We start from the raw sequence: 24,344 nt of genomic DNA, 5'->3' as shown, positions 1-24,344 counted from the left end.
TGGGTTGTTATTATTTAAAGGAAAATAAACAGGTTTGGGAGCATTTCCCAGAAGAGAGAATGTGGTTGAGAGAGAGGAGGATCCTGGAAGTAGACAAGCAAAGCTGCATAAACAACAGCCACCCTCAGCTTTTCAGTATCCTCAGCCTCACTTTTCTATCTGGTGTGTAAACGCTCAACATCGCCACACACTCACATGTGCCAGCCTGGGTTGGATACCTGAAAAAAGGGTAAAGCAGCAAAGACAACCTGGTATCTAAAGAAAAAAAAATACAAAAGAGTTTGAATTTTGCCAACCTTGTCATCAAGTGCTGTTTGTTCAAACAGTACATCCCATACTCATTTCCATTAACCAATAACCAGGACTTTCATCTGGGAACACAATCAAACCTTGTATCTGCAAAAAGGTTTGCAAAACTTTAGAGGAAAGAAAAATAATAAATAAAAAATCATTCAAAAAGCATGAACGTAATAATGCTCAGCATAAAGATATAGAAGGGTAAAGTTTAATAGTACATGGCTATGACTAGAAAATATGTAAAGACCTTTCAAGAGAAGATTTAGTGACTAGGAAGTCACTTAGAGTCCTACAGGGAATCTTTCAAAAATGTCCCCAGTTACAGGATTTAATCTAAATGTTGGATTTTAGTTCTTAGCAGCAGTTTATAGTAAAAAATGATCTCCCTTCTCAGTGTTTACAGTTCTCGCCTCAAGTACTCAGTCTTCTTGGTACAGCAGTTCTGGGAACATCAACTGTTAAAAAGAAAAGACAAAAGGATCCTCTCCAGATGCAATGTCCCCAAAGCACAGATTATTACAGGACACCTCCTCCCATCTTCTTACAGTAAGATGGCTGAGTAAAAGCAATCCTGCTCTCTTATCACCTCTGCCTAAGCACTTGAGGAAAGCTTGACCAAGAGCAGTGCTCCAGCACCAGATGGCACTGTTACCTGAGGAAAACCACAGGAGACCAGAGTTACAGACACAGGAGAAGCTGGTTGAGAGCAGTAAGCAGGAAAGTGGACAACATTTTGCCTCTACATCAGCCAACACTGCTCACAGAGGCTGCCTCAACCCTCCTGCAGTAAAGCCTCACCCAAAGTACAGATCAGAGGCAGCAATCTCCAGGAAGAAACTGCTGTGAGGAACCCAGCAGCTGCACAGAGCCCCAAGCCCAGTGTGTCAAGAGATGCCTGGTTCCAGCAGGACCTAAGGAATGGCTGCAGAGACCCTGGTGGACATCTGACCACACAGGTGAAAGCAATGGCCGTGCAGCTCTTCTGGCAGCATCTGCTAAGCTCGAAGGGAGATGCTTTTGACTGCTAGAAGAAACTCTCCTGAGGAGCTCACATGGATGCTGACACCATCCAGTGTCATAGGAAGAAGAAATTTCCATTTGAGCCTCCAGTCTGGATTCCCAATAGCCCACTGTTTGAAGTTGCCAGTTAAACCGTGTTCCTCCTTGCATGCAAAAACAGTCTGTCCAGAAGCTCTTCCATTTACCTGGAGCAAAAGAATTCTTCAAATTGTTGCCTTGGGAAGGAGATGGCAGTTATTATGCAACAGGTTTTCCAAGTTCTTGCTGGACCTGGATGGATGGGGATGCCATCTGGACAGCATCAGCAGCACAGAAATTAGTCACTGGCCACTCTGAGCTGCATTTGGGGCATACGCCAGCTCTGGAGGAAAGAGTGGGGCTGCTCAGATCCCCATCTGCCTTTCAGAGGATTACAAGGATGCTGTGAGGAAATCTGTGTGACTCTTGCTGGCCAATTCACTCCTGAGGCACAACAGTGTACCTCACCTTTCTACATCTTTGACAGCAGAAGTAAAGAGTGTATCCATGAAAAATATTCTTTTGCTCCACATTCCTGGAGCAAAGCAGAATGGGATCTTTTGCTGAGCTAAACTGGACTCTGCTGGGTTGGTGGTAACTCTGTGCTAGGGCTCAAAGCATCCTCCTTCCCCTTTGCAATCAGGTCAGCAGAGTGCAGGAGAAACTCCTTATTAGCCCACAGCAAAAAATCCACCTTGCAAAAACTGCCAGGGAGCAACAAGAGGGAGACGTATCAACAGAAAATCACCGTGTCTGCTTTCCAGCTGGTTAGCTCATTTGCTGCTGCTGTGAATACAAACCAGCCATTTAAATTAGCTTCTAATTGTTCACAATTATTCAGACACAGCATAACCTGCAAGCAGGAAGACGTCAGGCAAGTAGGAAAGAAAGAATGGTTTCAGACAAGATTCACATATTCATGCCTTGCAAGTCTCACAGCCTGCCATCTCCAGCAATGCTGCCTCTCTCACGGACCTCCCAGATGTATCTTTGGCATTGCAGAGGAAGGAGATAATCCACGGGTGTTCCTACACTCCAGGTTTCTACTCTTTCTTGCTCCCATTTTTGGACTGGTTCAAAAATTAAACCAATAATATTTTGGTCTACCCCAGTCGTTCACAGTCTCTGCACACACAGGCAGTTTGAGCAACACTATTTATAAAGCTGCTTAAAATTCTGGACACAGCCAGAGCTCTTTGATAGGATGTCAGCCATGCGACACCCGAACGTAGGAGGTTGACACAGGATGGTTAGTGTAATACAGCCCACTCTCCTTTCCCTTTCTTTCACCCAGAGCCTCCACTACCACCCTCATAGGAGTCCCTTCCCCCCACAATTACTGCAATTTTCTCTCCTAAGAAAGAGGAAAGATAGTGTGTTATCCTTAAATCCCTAGTGTGCCTGTTTTAGTTCACATATGAGACCCAATGCAAGTCCAGTCTGCAGGTCAAATTACTTCAGGGGACTGAATCCAGACATATCTTAAAGAAAAAATTCCCTCACATTCAGCCCAGATTGGATCCAGAGCTAGAGCACTGCCCCAGAGCCAAAATACTCAAATAGGTCTAGTAACTTCAGCAAATTTAATAAACTTGAGCAAGAATATTTTATCAAGTACAGAATCTCCTAGAGGAGACAAAATAACCCTGAAAAGCAATGTATAAATAGCTGTAACTGAAAGCACAGCAAATGCTGTGTCATGCCACATTCCCAAGTCAATCCCAGGCAGCCAGTGCATGAAGCTGCCCAGCCTCCCTTGTACCTTCTCTGAGGTTCATGCCTGCTCTGGAATCAGAGCATCCCCCTGGAGAAATATTCCCGGTTGATCTCACATGCAGAACACACTCCCCAAACACACTGCAGTGCCTCAGTGCTCTGTTACATAGGAGGAACACTGCATGGACAGACAGGCTGCCTGCAGCCCCAGGAGAAGAGGGAGGGCAGTTGATTCCGAAGGCAGATCAGGACCTGGCTAGCTTAGCTAAGAAATACAGGATGCTCAGGCTGGCTTTAGGGGCCGTTCCCACAGCTAGAGATTAGTGACTCTGGGGACACTCAAATTTAGCTGACAAGGAAACCAGGGTACTGTCCCCTTATGGGGACAGAGCCAGGGCAGAGGTCTGGGGTCACCTCGCTCCCTCCTGGCACAGAGCAAAGGCAAACACTGCTTTAAGAGGTACAATGGCCAATGCTTGCTCCAAGGCAGAGCAAGCATTCTGCAAAGGCTTCCTGTTAAATAATACTCCTTCTGAGCCAGCTGTATCCACAGTTAAGTCATACAATCCTTAAAAAAAAATAATCAATGCCTTTACATTCAGCTGAAGCAACCTCTGGAATGTTAGAGAGAATCCACCCCAAATTCAGTGACAGTGTGGGTACCCCGTGCATGCATTTATTTCTGATAAACAGCAAAGCCACTCCCCCAGCTCACACTGCAGAAGAGTATGTGAATGCTACTGGGACAATGCAGCACAATTGCATCATAGCCCAAAAAACCTCAGCTGCATTTTCTATTCACTGAAAGAGTATCAGTTATCCCCCACATAAATAGATGTTGTATTTGCCATAACAAAAAGGAGGAACAGCCCCTGTTGAATATTATACACCAAGCTACAGAAGCCCACATATTTAACAACTGGATTTCTGCAACTCCTGCACTGTGACATCCCTTTCTGTGAGGGGTGGCTCCACCACCTGCAGAATGGCTGGGGGAAGACTAAAACATCTCCCAGCCACAGCAGGTTTAATTCACTGCTTTCTGCTTATCCACTTCATAATACAAAAGCAACCAACCTTCAATTTCTTTCAATAAATCTGAGAAAAATCTCAACAAGAACTGGTAACAGTTATGATACAATAGACACAGAAATATAAAAGCCCTGCAGAGTTTGACTCAATACCCCTGGAGCAAAGCCTTGCTTCTCCCCTCTTACACAGGTAAGTCTACTGGACTGACTTTTTCTTCCTTCCCACCTCAGCCAGAGCACAAAGCATTCAACATATTTAAAACTCATCAATGTCATCATAACAACACTCCTGTATCATTTTGCCTTCGGGTGTTTTCTTGGCTGACTTCTACACCATTTACTGTAAGCTCTCCAGATTCTGCCAGCAGCCTGAGACAACACAGCATTTGCCCAGCTGAACATCCAACATCCGCATGGAAATGCCACTCTCCTCTACACATTACTCTGCAGGTTCAGGTATTCAGCAGCATATTTGATGTGGCAATAATTCAAGCTTATAGCTTGGGGAATCTTCTCCCCATGTCTTCCTTGGGAACTAAGCAAACAAGCAGCACATCTAGAGATGGCTCACAGAATTCAGCCAGCCCCTGGTGTATGTAAACACTTACAGCAATGGCACGGGAACCACAGGAGTAATGAAGCCAGGTGTTCCCTGATTTTGTACAATGTACACTCAGTTCCTATTCTAAACCTGCTCAAAGGTAGATTATTAAGTTCTCTACACATCTTTTAAGACAAAATCCTTTCTATGTGCATTAATCCTTGCCAGTGTGGTTTTCCTCTGGACATAACATACAGACAGCTACAAAACTCCTCTAGGAATACATCTTTATGCTCCTCTGCTCTGCACAGGCTCTACAGCCCAACAGCTATAGAGCAATCACAAATTACTGGGGAAAAGTATCTCCCAGGATACTCAAATCCAGTTTTCAAGGAAGGCACAGTGTTTAGGAGATCCAGCATCTGAAGAGTCCCCAGGGGAGTAACATACTTCTAGACCAACCAGGAAGCTGTGAAATATTCAATTTTTAACCAGAGGAGTGTTTCCGAGAGACCTGGAACTGCCCCTTCACTAAAAACATTTTACCTCTTACAGGCAAGCAAGGTGAGATTGATCGTTAGCAGAACTCACCTCAGAGCTGACTATTTCCCTGTAAATGTCAAAGACTAAAGGCACAGAATTTTCCAAACTGGAGTTTAAAACTGTTTTAAGGGATGTTTTGCTGTATCTTTCACCTTGCATACAGATCAGGAAGCTGCTCCTAGCAGGAAAATTTCTTTGGTGTCTTCTTGGCCCAATGTCACAAACACCACACAGTTACACCACACAGTAACATCACCTGTAAGGTATTTCAATGCAGAGCTGGTTAGAGAAGATGCTAAAATAGCATTGAGAGATGTCATGTTTGACTTGGAAACTCTCAAATGTTTCATATTTACAAAGTGCATTTGGTTCCCCTCCTGTCTTTCCCACCCCTCCTTCAGATGTGACAGCTCAGCCTAATGTCTGAGATGAGCCAAGGTCTTTCATCTAAAGCACCTTCACTGCCTCTGTGGACTCTCTCAGGTGTAACCTAACTGGATGTAAGCAGCTCTACTGAGATGCCCTTAGAGGAGTAAGTGCTCACTCCAGACAGCACAGGCAAAAAGCAGTCAAAGCCTGTTTGCCCAAAGTCAGCAGTTCTGCCTCCAAATGGCCACATGGCCAGGCAGTGAGAGGCTGTATTTTCCCCTCTAAAAAAAGCATCCAGAGCATCTCTCACAGCAGGGAGGTACCAGGTCCTAGCACAGATGCAATACAGTCTTGCACTGTACCTGTGCTAACAGCAAATATCTTAACCAAGAAGAAAAAAATACTAAGGACAAATGATAACGCTAATCCATTACAAAGCCACTGATCCCTGTCCTGGCAGTGGCTTGACTCCAAGTGTATGCTTTGCACATCTGGATGCCTTTGCATCTACACATCAAACAAAAACAGTCTGGTGAACAACTAATCAATAGTCTCCTCTGCAAAATAAATTTTACCTTTTTAAGTCAAGCCTGTTATCCTTGACAGCGAGCCCCATATTTCCTGGAACTGTAATTCAGTTGATGCCTACTTCCTAAAGCTACCTTTTTTGAGGATATATTGCTCTGCACATATACAGTGCACCCACAGTAAGTGGGTATTTTGTTTTAACACCAGATTCTGTTATGTGCTGTACATACATAATATGTTCTTTGCTTTAATGACTTCAGCTATAAGAGAGTGATTTCAGCTCATCACAACCCCAGTGAAACAATGAGCCATAAACACAGGTAGAGCAGATTTGCAAACACTATAAAAATACCCTTGCAAGATGACTGAGAGGGCTCTGCTCCCCTGACAGCTGGAAGAGTGCTCTGCCTCTTCCTCTTCTGAAAAATTGAGGTTAACTGAATCTGCCTTTACCCAGCACTGACAGAAAGCCACAGTCAGGACTGTTCTGAAAAGCCTTGAAACAGGGACAAAGCTGCAGGCCTGTGACCGAGGAAAGGAATGACTGGACAGCAGATTTCAGAGTTGCTGAAGAGTCACATGGCATGAACTGAACAGCATTAGCACAACAGTAAGCAGAACTGCTCTGAGGTGCTGAGCCCCAGCCATGTTCTGGGAAGGATCCATGGGTTGATAAGCCTCAGGCTGCATTATACGGCCTGTCATTCTTAATTGAACACACAAACTAAGTTCCTCCTTAAAACTGCCCCTGCTCATTAATTGCCACTCTACACTACTCAGATGTGGCAGGCTCCTGAACAGGAGATGTAACCCCCAGCAGCAACTCCAACCAAGTCACAAGAGGCACTGCCAGGACACTCCTATGCTTACAACAGTGATTTTTACTTTTAAAAGGTTGCTCAGCTTTGCAGGCATAAGCAGGCTACCGTGCCATCAGCTACTGAAATGCAGCAGCACTGGGGTTGAACATGGTTCCTATGAAAAACCAGGTGCACCATTACACTGGGGACAATATCACACCAAGAAAATGGCACTTCTCCTTGCAAAGGTGAACACTTCTGCATATACTCAAGTATCCACTCATGTACTCAAGATACTGTCAAGATTAAAAAGTATGTCGAGTATACAGAAAAAAAAACCACAAAAGGGACGTTTTTGCTAGGAATATGAAATGACCCACAAAATACAGAAAGCACCTGATGCAGTAGAGTCTTTACTGAAAAGTCTTCAACCATGAACATCTGCATAACAACCAGCAGCCTGAGGCTTGCTGCTGACAGGCATTCATCATCTTCCTGTCAGAATTTTTTGGGGGATACATCCCCTACCAGGTGTGCATTAGGTGGTCCCAAACCTTTGCAACAGAGTCAAGCAGTGAGTAGAGTACTTCCTTCTCCCCACACAGCCAGCTTCCATCCCACTTAATTCCTGCATTTGGATTAATCTCTCATTACCCCAGAGCTCAGTGCCTGGCTCAGTCTGCCATGGATGCACTGTTACCTTTATCCTATCCAACACTTAACGGGGTCTCAAACCAAACTGCTCCCCTCCACCCTGGCCGTGATCTCTGACACCAGAGAACTATGATTTGGACAGGGAAAACATGGCACACAGGAGCATGGACTGGTCAGGATGCCAACACTAAAGCCTTAAGGACTGTAAGTGCCATGGCATTCAGTTTAATTAGGCTTGCTTAATGAGTCACACTAAATAGCATATATATAAACCAGATTTTCTGTTAGTGCAAGGACTTCACTGGATTATTGTGGTGAAATGCTGCCACTACAATGGAGTGGCTTTTCATTTTATATACTTAATCATGACCTACATTCCTTTGCTCAAAGCAGCCCCATTTCTAGAGGGAATGTGCTCTTTAATCATCTCCAGCATTTTTTCAGAGTTCAGCAGGGATGGATGGAGTGGCCTTATGTCTCTTCAGATAACACAGCTCACAGAAGCGCCATGAGAGAGTGGTAAAAAAGCCACCAGGTTCAAATAATGGCAGGCAGTACTTGCAACCTGGTCTGATGAGCACCCTCTGCTCCAGAGACCACTGCCCCCACATGCCCTCAGTGAGCCTGGCCAGCTGCTTTACCTTGTTGGACAAGAGCTTATCCCCTGGGGAAACTGCAGTCTAGATCAGATTTGAGGGGGAAGACAAATTCAGGAGGTGGCTTTGGGGCACTCAGAAAGCTCAACTCTTGTCTCCACAGAAAAAGGAGCCTGTGAGCCACTAGTGAAGGCAACAAAGAAAGACAAGCAGACTCATGGGCTGCATTGAAATTAAAAACAAACAAACAAAAAAAACCACAACAAAAAACAAGCAAACAATAAAACCCCAGCAATTCACATGTAAGGATTATACCTAACTCTTGTGTCCAAAAAGTTCTGGGAAATTCAAACTGCTATCAAGATGCAGCCTCTACTAATGCAGAGCTAGCAAAAACCAACCCCTCAAAACACACACACCCAACTAACCCTAAGAAAGTCCCCAAGAAACCAAAAATGAAACACAGAAAGTTCAAAAGAGAACTTGTGTAAAGAGAATTTAAAAAGAGAAAAGGGAATTTGTGTAAAGCTGCTCTGGGGCAGCATATCCACGGAGCCAGGCCCATCCCTCAGAGCTGCAGCCTGAGCTGCTCAGAGCTTCCCCATGGCACACCAGGGACATGGACACAGTCTGTCAGCAGGGCATCAGGGACAACAGCTCACACTGAGGCCATCAGAATGCAATAGGAACTGAGAAAAGGCAGGAAAAGCACCGACAGAATAACACACCTCACTGCCACAGCCTTTGGAAAACACACAGTTGAGCAGTGCATTCTCCCCATTGGAATTTGTTTCAGGTATGATTTTCAATCCCATATCAATTTTAGACATTCAAAATCCCAACAATTTTTTCAGGCTGAACCTCATCATTTTTCTGCCCTCTCCATCACCAGCAGCAGTGCAAGTCCCTGATCCCTCTAAAGGCTGCTTGCTTCGAGGATGCAGAACAGGATACGCCCAGTGCTGCAAAGCTCAACACCACTGACAGCAGTAAAAATAACTCCTGCTTTGGTACACACTAAGCAGTTAAGAGCAGCAGATGCACATAGAAAGTGCATACAATAAGCTGTCACAAAACAACAAGGATTATGTTGCGCAGAAATAGGTCTCAGATTTAAACAGATATGAGATCACCAGGGGCGGGGAAAGAAAATCACAGATGAAGAAAATCCCACGATTTTTCCTCTGGTTCGTATCACTCCAAATAAACTAAGGAGAGAACAGGCTTAAAGTTCCCTGTAATTGGAAGGAAACAAGCACATCCTCTCCTTTTTTGTGGTATAAACGCCTTCCTTTTTTCTGATACACTGGCAGGGAAATGTCAGTGAAAAGAACTTTGCACTAAGACAGTGGTCAGGCAAGTGTGGCAGCCAGACCACATCCAAATGCAGGCTCCCTAAGGCAGGACAAACCTGAGTCTCTCTGCAGCAGGACCCAGCACCACAGACACCATTTCTATGACATCCACCCCCTCACTGCAGCACCAGCACTTCTCAGGTTCCTGGTGCTGTTCAGCATCTCATCTACTCAAACTTCTCCATCCTGTGCGCCAGCCTTGGAGAAATGAAACAAATCTCCCAAACCCAGCTGTGTGCAAGCAGGCACCCTTGCTCTGTACAACATACATGCTGCTTCAGCCCCAGATTCAGAGCTCTTTATAGCTTTTGGTCTGGTCGGCAGACCAGGCTGAGATAGGGTAAGAGAAAAATAGGAATTACTAAAAATCACTTATACAGAGGTGTGGTACACTCTTGCCCATCAGTGCATGAGTCTGTCACCACAGCTGTGCTCCAGATCCTTTTCAGGACTACATTGTCACCACAATGCCACAGGCTTCTGCACTAAAATCCTCCTTGACAGTCAAAAGCAGGGCAACACAAGGATAAATTCCATGGGCTTTGGGTGTCCAAGTTCTCCAGACAGGTGCTCAGAAGCCTCAGTGTTAAAGCACTGAAGTGTCATGCACCTTTAGAACTGGAACAGCCCAAAGATCTGATGTCTGCTTAAAATCAGTCTGTAATCAAAAGTCCCAAATCTATTTCATCTATCAAAGATGTTTTCCATAAGGTAGCTTTAAAAAAAGACATCAATGGAGTTTAAAAAGAAGCTGCTGATCTCATTCTCAAGAGCAAGTGATGATTGGTAGAGTTCATCTTGAAAAGTGATTGTAATAATGGCAATTTGCAATTGAATCTAACTTTTCTTCTATCACATGTACCCATCTCAGATCCATCCACAAGGTTCAAGAAACACTCCAGGGTTGAATGGATGGATCAAGACAAACTAATTTTCCTCTTGCAGGAACTATCAATGTCAGAAGTACAGTCCCACAAAACACTGCAGAGACAGCATGTGACAGATAAATATTCCATTGGGAGAGTCACAATGGCTCACTCTTTCAGAGGACAATTATAAAAACCAAACTGTGAAGATACTTAACACTCCACCAAAAAGCAGACTGCCAGATGTTACCAACTGTCTGGGCACTCAAACAACACTTCTTTTCATAACAAAAAGAGGAGAAAATAACCCCTTGTGATGTGCACAAAAGTAGGGAACTGAAAAATATAGTTTCCTGAAAAAATATCCCTTATGGTGGCAGAATATGGTGGGATAAAACCAAGACAAACCTAACAGTGTAACATTTTAACAACAGCAGCTTTTGTGAATGGAGCATTGAGATGATTCAAGGAAGTATCAGAGTTTCAAAACACTTCAAGAGTAGCTCTGATCAATATCTATCTCACCATTAGAACATCTCTTGGCAGAGACACTGCACGTTTCAATACATCTGACGAAGACAATGCCTCTCTTGGCTCTGAGACACACACTCAACATGTCACTCAGATTTCACCCAAGTGACATTTCAGTAGCACCTGCCCCCAGTGAAAACAGCTATTTATAGCAAGGTGGGTGTTGCAAAGGGTGATTTCTCCCATCACTTGAGGCCTGGGTGTAAATCACAGACTGCATGTTGTCATTTCTGATTAAAAGCTCTTCCTGGTCTCTAATGAAGATCAGCCACTTTGCTAAATCACACTGTACCTGAATGTGGCAGGTGCCTGGTTTTCTTGAAAGCAGGAGATAAACTCAAAGGCACTGTCTGGATGAGACTAAGCTTAAGTAGCTGCACTAGGTAATCACACAGCACATACTAACCTTGCAATGTTCCTCCCAGAGCCTCATTTCCATGAGAACAGAAGAAACATCCTTTGTTTTATTCTTCTTCAGAACACAGATAATCCTGCTTCATTTTATACACCCTAAAGCAATTTGGAGGGAGGGAAGGGGAAATGTTATTTTAGCTCACGTGTCTTGTTCACTAGCAGGAAAACCTAAAAGCTCAGCTCAACATCACTCCTCAATGCAGATACAACATTCCCAGGCTAGAAAGTCGTAATTACCAGTTAAGCATTTTGAGACTAGCTATGGATCTTTTTCTGATGAAACTGGAAAATTAAAGAGAGCAAATGGAGCCCTGCCAGCCATCCAGAGCAGGGTAGGGACTGCTCTCAAGAGCAATGAACATGCTATTGCCCTGAATAACTTAATTCTCAGAGAACAATGAAAATAGCAAAGGTAAGAGATGTGAAGAGAAAGGGTCTTTGAGTCTTTCCAAGTGTGGAGAGAAAACTACACCTAATCAAAGGGAAGAATGCTTCAGGAGCTCTGAAGCAGCCAAATGGTATCAAAATCAAAGAAAGAGTTATGAAAAAACAACCTGCTACAACAACAAACTTTTGTGTACAGCAGCAGTACCTGATCCTCTTACAACCGCAGCAGGAACCAGCTGAGCCAAGAGCCCAGCTAGCAAATACTGAAGAACCCTTTTGAAGTGAACTTGGAGACCTTGCCCAGGAATGGTTCTCCAGGTCCTCACTGTGAAAGGAGGCTTGCCAGCTGTTACAGACTCTGGGTGATGGTACAATATTCAGAGAATTGATGATGCATTGTTCTAAATCACCATCCTGTCTCTCATGTGCTACTAATTCCATGTGTTACCTTACTTATTTCTGCTTCGCGTGAGTTTAATGCTTCAGAGAAAAATGACAAAGCTTATACTTGAAATATTGGGATCAACTTAATTATTTAATAGTGTTTTAGATTAGGTGCTTTGTCCTTTCATTATCCCTAGCTACAGTTTGCAACTTGGTGTCTTTCCTACCATGCTCATTTGAGTACACAGGTTGGACAATGATGCTCTGAATATCATTTTGCCTCTAATCCTTGACCTTTTGTTTTAAGGCTTTATTCAAGCATTGCCAGCACAGCAGATCAGAGGCAGACAACCTGAACTGTGCTAAAGCTGGGCTAAGTTAGCAGCACTAACAAGAACAACTGGCACTTCATAAAGATTCCTTAGGCTGCTTTCCAAAACAAGTATCATGGACTCCTCAGCTCCTGGGGTGTTCAGTTTGCTGCCACTATCACAAATTCCTCCAGCACCAAGAAGTAGAAAGGAGACACAAAGCAGAGTTCTAAGATTGCTCATAAATGCTTTTGTAGAATGGCTCGCTAGCCCAAACAGTACCAAGCAGCCACAAAGATCCCAGTTCTGGAAAAGAACTCTCCACCCTGAGTTTGCTGCCCTCTCAGCAGTACCAGAGCACAACATTCACTCAGAGACACAGGAGTACAGAGATGGGAATCTGCCCTACAAACACCACCTTCAAAGCTGATTTTTCAGTCCCTTCATTTCGCATCACACTCTCCTGACAGCAAGCACTTATCACTGCCAGATTAGAAGAGATTATCACAAGAGAAAGTTAAGGTTCTTTCAGACACTAAGACAGGAAAGCGCACTCAATGGTTACTATCAGAGGTAAGGTGGGTGATGAGACCTCTCTACCCAACTGACCATGGTCAAAGTCAAACACTTAAATCCAACAGGCTGAGTTTCCAGCACTACCAATTTACAATCTGGCACAACCACTAAAAGGGAAAAAAAATTGCTTTTGCAGCTCCACTTTAGGAGCTCTCAGATAAGAGAGCTGCCCTGCATGGCTGTACATATGCTAATCAGAGACTGCTGGAGCTCAAGAGAAAGCAACTTTGTGGGGCACTAACACAAGAAACCAAAGCATCCCTGTGAGGGAGACCTGAGGTGTGAATACACGTGCAGTGTATGCACCCAGTGCCAATTAAGCAGCAGAGTACACGAATTAGTGCAACACACTCATTCCTTCTGCATTCACATATTAAAATAAGAGGAAATTCCAATCACAATTATTTTAACCATTGTGCACAAGTAGATAGATTTCAAATGGCAACTAATACCTATAGATGGCAATTTGGTACTAAATTATGTTACTGAGAATAGAAAAAAAGAACACAGCACAATTAAGAGGAAGCCAGGAATTCAGCCTGGATTTCTTCCAAAGTGCAGAGTGTCAACACTAAAAAAAAAAAACAGAAAGACTCTTCTAACTGAAGAGTTTACACATTCATTGAAGTGACCAGAGCAATTACCATATTGGTGATATTGATTTTCAATAAATTGAATTTTCTCTAGGCTCCACAACAGAACAAGAAACACGAGAGCAGATCACATAATATTCCTGTGAAATACAAAGAGTGCCTGATGTGGGAATTGTTTTCATCTAACACGGGCTCAGGAAAGAAACACTAACAGCATTCAACAAGGCACTTGAGGCTGATCAGGGCAGCCAGAGTGAACTCTGATGAAGAAAGCACGGTGTGAACTAGAGTAAGTGTGGGCAAGGGTTGCAGAATAGTGGGGAAAAAGCCTCTTCAGGAAGGAAGTCAGTGATGTACAGTCTGAGGGTGAAAAGGGAGAAAATAATTGTGCTTCAGCACATAATAGCACATTTATAAAGACAGGCAGCTATTTAGGAGTTAGATTTGCTTTTTACTAGAGGAGATGGGTGTAAGCTGTTTGCATGTTTATGCTAGAAATTACAGCTTTTCTCATCCAGACTGACACAGGTTCCTAATTCACGGAATCGAAGCAAAGAGTTAAGTCTTTAACAGAACTCCTCTGAGACAGAGCAGGCTGCTCCTGCAGTGATGCCCTCAGCAGCACCAGCCCAGAGTGCTAGCAGGGAGTTCCTGGCCAGCACACATTTTGTTACAATAAAGTCACCCTGCCCTTTGCTTTATCATTACATTTCATTTGAAAACCAAATGACATTTTTCTCCATCATGTACCAGCACAATCCCCACCACCACACAAAACAAAACAGAGGAAGTTTCTGGCCCCAGAGTCAAAGGCACCAAAAAGCAGAATCAGCTGTGTAAGTCAGATGTTGTGGGTGAAAAAGTAGTTACTGAGTCAATGACACACTCTGGATCTGCTTGTCCAATTTTAACACAAAGTGAGATCTCACAACATTGACATAAGGGTGATAAAAATATCAGTAAATGAATTAAGAAAGCCATTGTCAAGTTTCTTCCTAAACTAAGCAGCCAGGAATGCTGGTGTTTCCTGTACAGTGTCACCTTCCCTGCTGGGGCATTCCACAGGGTGCTCTCTTCTTTCTTGTATTTCAGGAATGTACAGCAGAGATGCACAGTCGAGGAAGTTCTGTGATTATGTACTACTACAACAAGGAAGAGCTTCCCAAGCTCTTTGGAATACACTTGAAATGTTGGCAAGACCATCCCTCACAGGAAGCAAATGAATCATCCACATCTGCAGACTTTAAGAAACAAAAAACACAAAAGTTTTAAACAAAGGATGGAGATTTCTCCCTCTTCCCTGCTCCCACTTTCTGCTTTAAATTGAACCCATGGACAGTTCACTAAGACAAGGCTGTACCACAGCATGGGAAATCAGAAAAACTTCAACAACCTGCAGCACAAGGACAGAGAAAAGACTTCTGACAGAAGTCACATATGCTAAGGACAAAACAAGGAGGCTTATGGTGTATCATTTCCACCCAGTTATCCAACTGCATAGTACACTAAGTTTAGAAAATGTGGCTATTTTGTCTCAAGACTCATGTTGTTTCAAGGAACTTGGACTCAGAGGCTGAACGGAAGCATAAATATTATTTGCAATACTCATGAGATTTATTCATTTGGATTAGATACATAACCCACCTTCCAAGAGGGAAAAAAACCCCAACTTTCATCTTCAAAAGCAGCAGAAGGGCAAAGGACAAGCAGGGCCTTGCTGGAAATGCCATCAGCTCTCAACAAAAATATTAAGCAGTGTGCCGTGCACACCCATGCCAAATACTGAAAAGCAAAGATGTGAGGGCAGAGAGCAGAGGCAGCACTGAACACTTGGGATGGGCAGCAGCCCCTCACACTGCTGACACCTCCAACCCCTGTCCAGCAGCAGGTAAAGCAGAATAGCCATTTTAGTGCCATGAGGGTAAAGGAAAATACAAAGGTTTCTTGGTGATCAGTACTACTCAAGCTCCAACTGCTTCTGTATAGCTGCTGCCCACAATTTCACTGAGGACTGAGATCTAGGACCAGTTCTCTAACAACAGATCTTGAGCCAAGAGGTCTGAAACCCACTCGATTCTGGAAACACCACTAGGAACTAACTTCAGAATTAATCTCAGCTGTTCTTCACTGACTACTCTTTTCATCCAGCCTTGCAAAACCCTCAGCTCACTAGATTTATACCTAAACTAACTTTTAAAACACTGGGTTACTCAGTTTAGCTCCTCACATAAGTGAAACCAAATCAAACTTGAGTTACTCAATGCCAAAGGGTGAGTTCCCAAGCATCCCATTTCACACATACACCAAATAACCAATGTATTGTGGCTCTGCCTGAGAGTAATTTTCCTAAACAAATCTCTAGCTGTAACTGCACTGAGGAATGTCAAAAAGTTTTTCCACTTGAGCCCTGGAAATGGTCAAATAGAGAAAACACTAGGCACACACCAGGAAAACACCACCTGGCAGCACTAATGCTGGCTGTCTTACCCAGAGTCACCTGAGGGGAGAGTTTTTGTCACCTTTCCAACACCCACTACCACATCAGAGCCCAGGAAATGCTTTGAAGATGAAAAGTGCTACTTATTTGCTAAGTATCCTTTATCAGCAGAAAAGCAGCACCGTTTCTTACACCCAAATGATTCATACCTAAAGTTTTTTTATTCTCAAAGAAGTTATATCCTTTCAAAAGTAGGTAAAAAATAAATCAGTCATGATGGAACTAATTCCAGCTCACTGTATTAGTGTATTTTACTGAGCAGAAGATTCATCATCCACTGACAAATGACAACTGTAGCCAGTCACTTCCACAGGAATAAGATACCAGAACTCCCAGCTCCAGGCTAAGAAAAATAGTTAAAAGCCTTAAGCCTCTCATCTTTTTAGCTGGTGATTAAATAGCCCTCTTCACTTGTCTGTCCCCAAACCATTCCCTCACAAGCAGAAAAGCTAAAGGTTTTACAGGCAGCAGTAAGAGCAAACCACTGAGACTGTGTCTGATGTGTGCTGAATACAGAACCACACGGCACCACTGCTGCAGTTTTATTGTACAAAACCAATCCTGCTTAATGGACCAAGGGTATGGCTGTGCAGTTTCACTTCAACTCAAGAGGCTGTAACCAGAGGCTGTGAAGTGATACCACTGCAAATGCAAGCTGAGCATGGTTTCCTTGTTCCTAATGTACTCCTGTGAATTTCATTTTTCCTGGCCTGGAAGCTACAGTAAGACACCAAGTGCTCCTGTCCTCTCCTGGCCTGCTCTGCTGCCAGTCCTTGGTCTCACCTCCTGTCAACAGCCTCCACACTGCCCATTCTTTCACACAGAGAGCAGCAGCACCAGCTGTTGAGGAAAGAAACAGCAGTCACGATTTTAAACACAATGGCAAAAGCATGGAAAAAAACCAGCTCTGCAATCTCAAAGAAGTCTACCTACCTAGAGCATCCAACATACATCATAAGGGAGATGGTTGTTCAAACCCTTTGAAAAACTGGACAGATTATTTATGGTGTAGCTTGAGGTGTCCCACTTTCAAGATCTCAGCATATGTGCATAAAAAGCATTTTGTATCTTGGCTTCCACCTTGTATATCCGAGCAACCTCATGCACCATGCCAGCAGCTAACACAGCAAGCAAATCCAAAAACTCACAAAACTACAGAGGTTCATCGAGATACTGGTCTAAGACACCACTTCTACACATTAACTATTCATTTGTTAAATTTTAGACCAGCAGGTCAGCAGGTCCATGGTGCACACTCTTATCTAACAGCATAGAAGCATCAATGCTATTTAGCTTAAGTCTTCCTAGTAACCTGAACTGAACTGCAGCTCCCTGCAGTCAGAGCTTCTCTGGTACAACCTGCACCTGACTGATGGAAAAGGCTGAAGAAAGCATAAAAGTGATGCCATTTCTTTAAAAAGCAATCCAAAAACTGTACAGAGGTACAGATTTCTTAGTCTTCAAATCTGCCCACTCCCAACCCGTGGTTTTGGCCTTGATCTACAGGCCATTCTTGGAGGGGAAGAAGGAGGACATCACCTGTCCTTCCCCTTACCTCTCCTGCACACGCACATATTCAACACAGTTATCAAATCCACATCCAGAACCACTGTATTTGTTTCCATCTACATCACACATGAAGATTTGAGCCCAGTAAATGTTCACAATTTCCTCTTGTCTCTTCCAAGGCCTGGTCCAAGTGCTTCTAAACATGGGGCAGAAAGCACAGCAGACACACGACTCCATCCCTTTCCTTTTGGCCAGATGTGCAAACACAATAACCCTGAAATGCCCAGGAAGAAATGCTTTCTATCTAGAAATGCATCCAAGTCTGTAAGTCTCCAACTGCACCAAGCCAGGCTGTGTGTACTCCGTACCACCACAGGCACAGCATCTTCTGAAATTCAGTCAGCACAGACCACAAACAGCACTAAAGCTAAAAAGACACCTGTGAACTTGAAACTCGGGCACATCTGAAAGTGCTGCAGCTATTACAGTAATCAGAAATCCCTAGCATCTTTACTGTCGAAACCACATGCTGTTCATAGTATTTGATGTTTTTAATCACCCCTAACAATCATTACCCCTCAAAGTTTCCTGCTCCCTTCACAGAAACATTTAACATTCAGAAAGAAAAAACCCTATCCCAGTGCCAGGATATTGTCATTAAGAGAAACTCAATTTTGCTTAACTTCATAAATTCAAGTTAGCAGAATATTTTCGATTCAGACATAAACATGCACCTTTCTATTTAGCAGCCTAAAAGCAAATGGAAGAAAGCACAAACATTACCATGGAGCCTCTCTTCAGGTTTTTTCTTCCCCCCTAGGAGATAGCATTCTCGTACCTTGCCACAGGTTTAAAGGTCTCAGGAATGGAACACACCAGCTACACAAGGTGGAGCCTGAGCTGAGTTACAGGTCAAATACTCTGGAGAACTATGTAACACACAGAAGCTGAGCCATCATCTCACATCTCAGTTCCAGGAAAGTCAGGACTGCCAACCTCAAAAGGAAGCACAAGGATTTCAGCTCAAATGATCAGCTCCTGTACTTAAAATGACCTAAACACAGGTCCCTTTGGGCAAAGACCCTGCACATGGCAGGAGGTAACAGCAGAATGGAAAAAATGAGGCAGGGTTTTCCTAAGTAGCATTTAGGAAGGTGTCATCACCTCTGAGCCTTTGAAATCCCCCAAGCAATTAAACAGTCAAAGGAGAAAAGGCTTTTAGCTTTCCAAACACCAATTATTTCCCACACCAACACAGATGTTGAACATTAAAAATAATGTCTTTCCTCTGAAGAGAGGAGAGGGGCTGAGGACAGCTGCCATAGGCAAGCAAGACCTTGTCCCGAACAGCATTTATCAAAGCTGCTGCTATTTAACTTCATTAAAGAATCTTCAGCCAAAAAAGAAACTTTATAAAATTGTCTAAAGTCCTTTTTTTTTTTTTTGCCAAAGTCTGCACTGGAGCTGCATCGCATCAGCAAATAAATTTGTATGAGAAAGCTGCAGCAAAATGTCTCACCCACACAGGTATTTCAGAGCCTGTCACAGGCATTGATTGATTCCTTCTAAAGCTTTTAGTGCACATTAGTTTGTTTACTAGTCCTAAAAGCATTACTAATTTAGTTTGGGGTTTTTTTAAGCTCCAGCAGCACACTGAAAGGGAGCACACCTTGGAAGAGAGCACATCACAAACACTGCTTGCTTGAGGACAGGCTTCGTTCATTTTAAAAATAACACTCCCGTCTCCATTTGGAATAATTATAATAAATGGCTTAGCCCAGATGGCCACTTTCAACTCCTGAATTACCAATTCACTCTGCACACAGTACACAAAGCAGTAACAGTGTATAATATTTAGTACTCCTGAGACTTCCACACTGTGAATTGTGCCGGATTCCACTTTTACAGTAAAATATTAATGAGGATCCCCAAGTCCAAATCACAAGAGCCAAACAAATCAAAGTAAAATGGGGAATTGACCCAAGGGTACCTAACCTTGCAATGGATACCCACAGGATGGAAAGGTCACACATTAATTGGTTCTATATTATGCAGAACTGCAAAAATTCCAGTAAGCCTTTACTCTTCTGTCTCTAACAGCTACAAACATCAGGTGGTTTCAAAGAAGCCCCCTGGGAGACTAACTGAAATGTCAGATGCAAGAAGAGGGTTAGATACAGCTTCCTCACACGGTAAAACCCACTATTAATAGTTTATGGGCATGGGATTTGTGTGCTGCAACAGAACCAGAGTTTGGCTCTGTGGCCAGCATTTCCTCACAGCCCCAAAAAGGATCCTGCTATCCCTCTTCACTTGCCCAATGTGTCCACACTGCACTTCCAGATGGCCAACATCTCACCAGGTTTGAAGATGGAAGATTTTTAAGGCTGTTTTCACGCCTCAGTTGTAAATAAGTTGCAGAGTCACTAGCTAGGATTAACATCTGAAGGGCAAATGCTGGTGGGCTGGGATCCCAGCAGTGAGGGCTCAGAGTGGCTGTGAATGGACAGAGGGAAAACACAGACCTTGAGTTTCTTCAGAAAGTCCTCCTGTGACCTTGTATTAGATCCATGACCCAATACCTGAGGTCAGGAAATCTGAGGTCAGGAGTGAAGGGTGGAAAAGAGCAGAAGGTCTGTGGGATGAAGCAGAGCTGAATTCATGGAGAGCCTTTTGGAGATAACATCAGATAATTTCCAGGTAATGAGTTTATCAGCCAGCAGCTTATGTCTGAGGAGTCCTGATAGTTTGAATCTGTTTCCAAAGCAAAGTTGGATGAGGTAAGAGAGTCATCCAAACTAATTCATATTCTGGACCTTACAAAATAGGCTGCAAAAAACTTTTTTAATGGACTCTTAGAGCAAACCTGGGCTCCTGCAATGGTCCCTACATATACCTCAGCCAGACCTGCCTGTGTATCACAGCATCACACCAAGCCCTCACTCCCAGAGGTAGGCACAGGAACTCAGGAGGCCTGGCTGGCTGAAGGCCTTCAGATAAGGTGCTGAAACACAACACCTGCACTTTCCATTTCCTCCAGCTGCACAAGAGGCCTATCTGCCTTGCCCAGGCTTTGTGAAAATGAAAGGCTGCAGGGAGCTCTGAGGCTTTCAGGGGAGAGGCAGGAGGAAGAGCAGCAGCATTCTAAAGTCCCCAGAGCCTGACTAATACCTAGTATGCTCAGGCATTCCCATAAACTTCCCAAAGGCAGCTCAAGTGTGCAGCAGGAATGCTGAACTACAGTGGAGAGATCCTGAAATTAAAATTCAGCTGGGTCCCAAGAACTCCTGATAATTTATTGAAAAAAAGCATCAGGTTTTCACAGCAGTTCACAGTACTTCCAAACCTGCCTTCCAAATTACCTCCAGAGGTACGGCTTTAGCCAGCCAGAGGAACTGCTCTGGAGATTTGTTGGGTCAGACAAGACATGGATGGCAAATATATTTGGAAAGAGAAGCTTTCTCCTTCCAGGTCTGCTTAGGTTTTACAATACTCAGCAACAGTGATTTCCCAGTGTCTTAAATGGGTGATATGGCCATGGAAAGCAGGAAAGGAGCACTTGAAGCCAGAGAGAAAGAAATCCTGGCTCTTTTTATTCTCATCATTGTTATGCTGCTAATGACTATCAACAGGGGAACCAAAGGCAGGAATGTGCTCACATATACAATTCCTGGAGGAGCTGGTGGGGCTTTGCACCAACTGCTAAGCTCTAGGTCAGGAGAAAAGTTTCTATTACTGACTAATATCAGTAATTGTGTGCCTGGGTTTAAGTGGAATTCTGCCTACTATTCCCAATAGGAAAGAGCAACAGCAAGTGTTGAACCAGAACCAACAGCAAAAACTACTCGACAACCTACATCAAAAAAACCCAAACTGTCCAAGAAAAGACAGGAAAGCTGAAGGATTAATTGGGTACAGAAAGCTGCTTTTGACCTTTGCACTGGAAGCCAAAGCTGCTGTTTCACTGGACTCAAAATTTCCAACAACTTTATTTCTCCCTCGGTTAATACGCTTGCTCTATCCAATACACACACCATGATTCCCAGATCCTGAAGCACCTGACAAACAGGAGGTAGACAGGCAGCCAGCCTTTTGTGTGGAATCAGGATCCGATACACTAAATAGATACACAAAAGCCCTGGTCCCAAGAGCACCTTCACTCTCTGCCCATTCCAAATTTAAGGGAAATAAAAGAGTGCAACAAGCATCCTCTGGAGTCCAGGGTTGAGCTGTCACCAGGACAGGTTAATGTTTTAAGGACATCAAATAAGACCCTCACAGCCAAAGATGCTAGAGAGTCAGGCACAGCCAAAAGATGTACCTGTAGGCAACAGCACCAAGAAGCCAACAAACTTTAGACCCAGGAAAACCATATAATGGTTTGTACCAGCATGGACAAGCTTGTCAGGCTTACCTGGCTGGTTCTCACACATCAGTGGAACCCAAAAGAGACTGGGTCAGCAAGCAGCTAAAAAACCCAATTATAACCACAAAACCATGATCAGTCCCACTGCATGTTTCCAGTGGCATCATGTTTGTTTTCAGCAACCCCAAACTGCAGTGCAGACTGTACACAATGCCTCTCAATTTGGTTAGTGGGCAGCCTTCCAAAAAAAAAAAAAAAATCAATAGAAGTACACCTAAATTTCTCTAGCACTCAGGAAACTTCTCCCCAGGGTCCATTACCCGAGTGGTAAAGGCACCTACACCAGAGCAGCAGCACTAAAAGGGAAAACAGACAGACTGTTTATTTACATAAGTGTCTTTGATTTCTGATCCTCCTCAGTCCAGCTTTTTCTAACACTGCAATGGGTGCAGTTACCAAGTGACTGAAGTGAGAGCTAACACTTCTGGATTTAGGAACCCAACAGCACCAACTAAATCCATGGTTACTCACCCAAATGGAGGTGGCTTTGTTTAGATGCTGCAAACCAAACTCAACTTGGGACACATTTTTGCTGCAACAACACATGAAGATTTTACTGGAAGGCTGCAGTGATTGAATTACGGAGTTTCTCTAGAGAAAAGAGGCTTTTTTTTTTTTTTAAGGTAGAAACACATCATGTGGCAGTGTCTTCTCAGAATACCTGTTTTCATTTTCCTTATCTCCAAGCAGTCACGTGTCTAATGACACTACCACCTAAATTTAGCTCATTCTCTAGCACTGGCAATCCCAGCGATGCCTTTAAAGACTGCAACACACCTTTCTTCCACTCAGTCTCCCCTCTCTCCTGCCGTGTCTGGGGCCGTTTCTGGAACAGCAAAGCAGACGGCTCTCCAGAAGCCTCCTGCTTTCCACTGCCAGCCCAGAGGAGCAGGGGGAGCCTGCAGGGACAGTGCAGCCACCCGTTCTGCTCAGTGCAACGCCCATCCCTGGCAGCCCCTTTGTGCTCTATTACAGTGCCCCCCTCGCCTGCTTTTGTCTCTGAACTGTCAGTCAGCCTGGGCGAAAACCCCAGGCCAACTTTGGGAAGTGGGAATATTCCAAGGCAGACCTACACCTTGTGGCTCGTCAGATATAATTAAGATGCCACAGATTTACGTGCAACTCATTAGCAAGGGGTAAATGCTCACGTAAACAAGGGCAGATCCAAACCGTGCTTGCTTCCTGCTGAAATCTTTATCCAGGGGTGGTTTCCCTGCTCGACTGCTGACTCCCCTAGAACAGGCGGTGACGACACTGTTCAATAAAGGCTGAGACACTGGCCCACAACTCCAGCAAGTAAGAGCTGTCTGGAAGTTGGCTCAAATCACCCTCACAGGCCCGCTTCTCCTTACGCCAGCAAGCCCCACTGCCTCAGCAGAGCAGCCGTGCTCTGCCATCAGCGCAAGGCAGCAGCAGCATCCATGCTGGGCTGCCAGAGGGAGCGCGATGAAGGGAGGGAACGGGATTTCACACTCTGGAGAACACCGTCCCCCTTCCCCGCTCCGACTGCTCGCCGCACGGGCGGGCAAGGACGGGCGTCACGGGGGAAACGGGGGCAGCAACCTCCCGCTCGGGAGCCTCCAACGCACCCGAGCCCGCAGCCCCGCAGGCCGTGCAGGCCCTGCCCCGGGAGGCCTCCAAGGCGGCGGCCCCGTCTTGCAACCGGCGCCAGCCCCCCGGGGAGGGACCGGGCCCGTGCAGGCCGCGGGCCGCCCCCCGCCCCGGTTACCTTGGTCTCCTTGACGTGCTGCTTGATGCCCTCCGGGTACCACTGCACCCGCACGTAGCCCCGCCGCAGCGGGCTGGCGCGGCCCTCCTCCCCGCCGCCGGCCCCAGGGCCTCCCGACTCGGAGCCGCCCGAGCTGGCGGCGCCGCCGGCCGTGGTCCCGCGCCCGCCCTCCTCAGAGTCCTCCTCCGAGTCCTCGCCGTGGATGAGGCGCACCAGGCCGAAGCGCACGGAGCCGCGGTAGCGGCCCGACACCAGGTCGTGGGAGAAGAGGAGGCGCTGGGAGCCGCCCGGCGGGGCGGAGAGGGGCAGCGCGGCCGGGGGAGCCGGGGGAGCCGGTGCCGGCGGTGCCGGTGCCCCCTCCTCGGGCTGGTCCGCCATGGCGCCGGTGAGCGGGAGCGCGCGGCCGGCAGGAGGCGGAGGGCAGGGGAGGGGCGGCAAGTAACGGCCCAGGGGCGGGGCCAGAGGGGGACACGCCCACAGCGAGCACAGACCACGCCCACGGGGAGGGGCGGGAGGAGGGGGCGGGGCCGGGGGCGGGGCCGGGGCTGCGCTGCGTTACCGGCCCCGGAGCGGGGGGGGCGGCTTGGTCTGCTGATCCCGGGAACGGGGGGATTGCATCATCGCCCCCAGGGATGGGGGGCTGCCTCGTCCCC

The 24,344-nt window shown here is 45.3% G+C and overlaps 1 protein-coding gene across 3 annotated transcripts in view; it reads right to left on the bottom strand.

Moving 5' to 3' along the window:
- Positions 1-24,109, bottom strand: part of UBE2O (ubiquitin conjugating enzyme E2 O) — a 62,434-nt gene extending 38,325 nt beyond the window's left edge. For 2 of the 3 annotated variants that reach the window (XM_068209405.1, XM_068209406.1), the window contains exon 1: positions 23,692-24,109. In XM_068209405.1, the coding sequence (XP_068065506.1) occupies positions 23,692-24,069 (378 nt within the window). In that variant the 5' untranslated portion in view covers positions 24,070-24,109. Of the gene's footprint in view, positions 1-23,110; positions 23,195-23,691 lie in introns of those variants that run through there. The other variant, XM_068209407.1, reaches the window with a different exon arrangement.
- Between the last annotated feature and the right edge of the window lie 235 nt (positions 24,110-24,344).

The sequence above is a fragment of the Anomalospiza imberbis genome, chromosome 19, assembly GCF_031753505.1.
Source record: "Anomalospiza imberbis isolate Cuckoo-Finch-1a 21T00152 chromosome 19, ASM3175350v1, whole genome shotgun sequence".
NCBI classification, from domain to species: domain Eukaryota; kingdom Metazoa; phylum Chordata; class Aves; order Passeriformes; family Viduidae; genus Anomalospiza; species Anomalospiza imberbis.
This window is presented reverse-complemented; position numbering and strand designations above follow the sequence as displayed.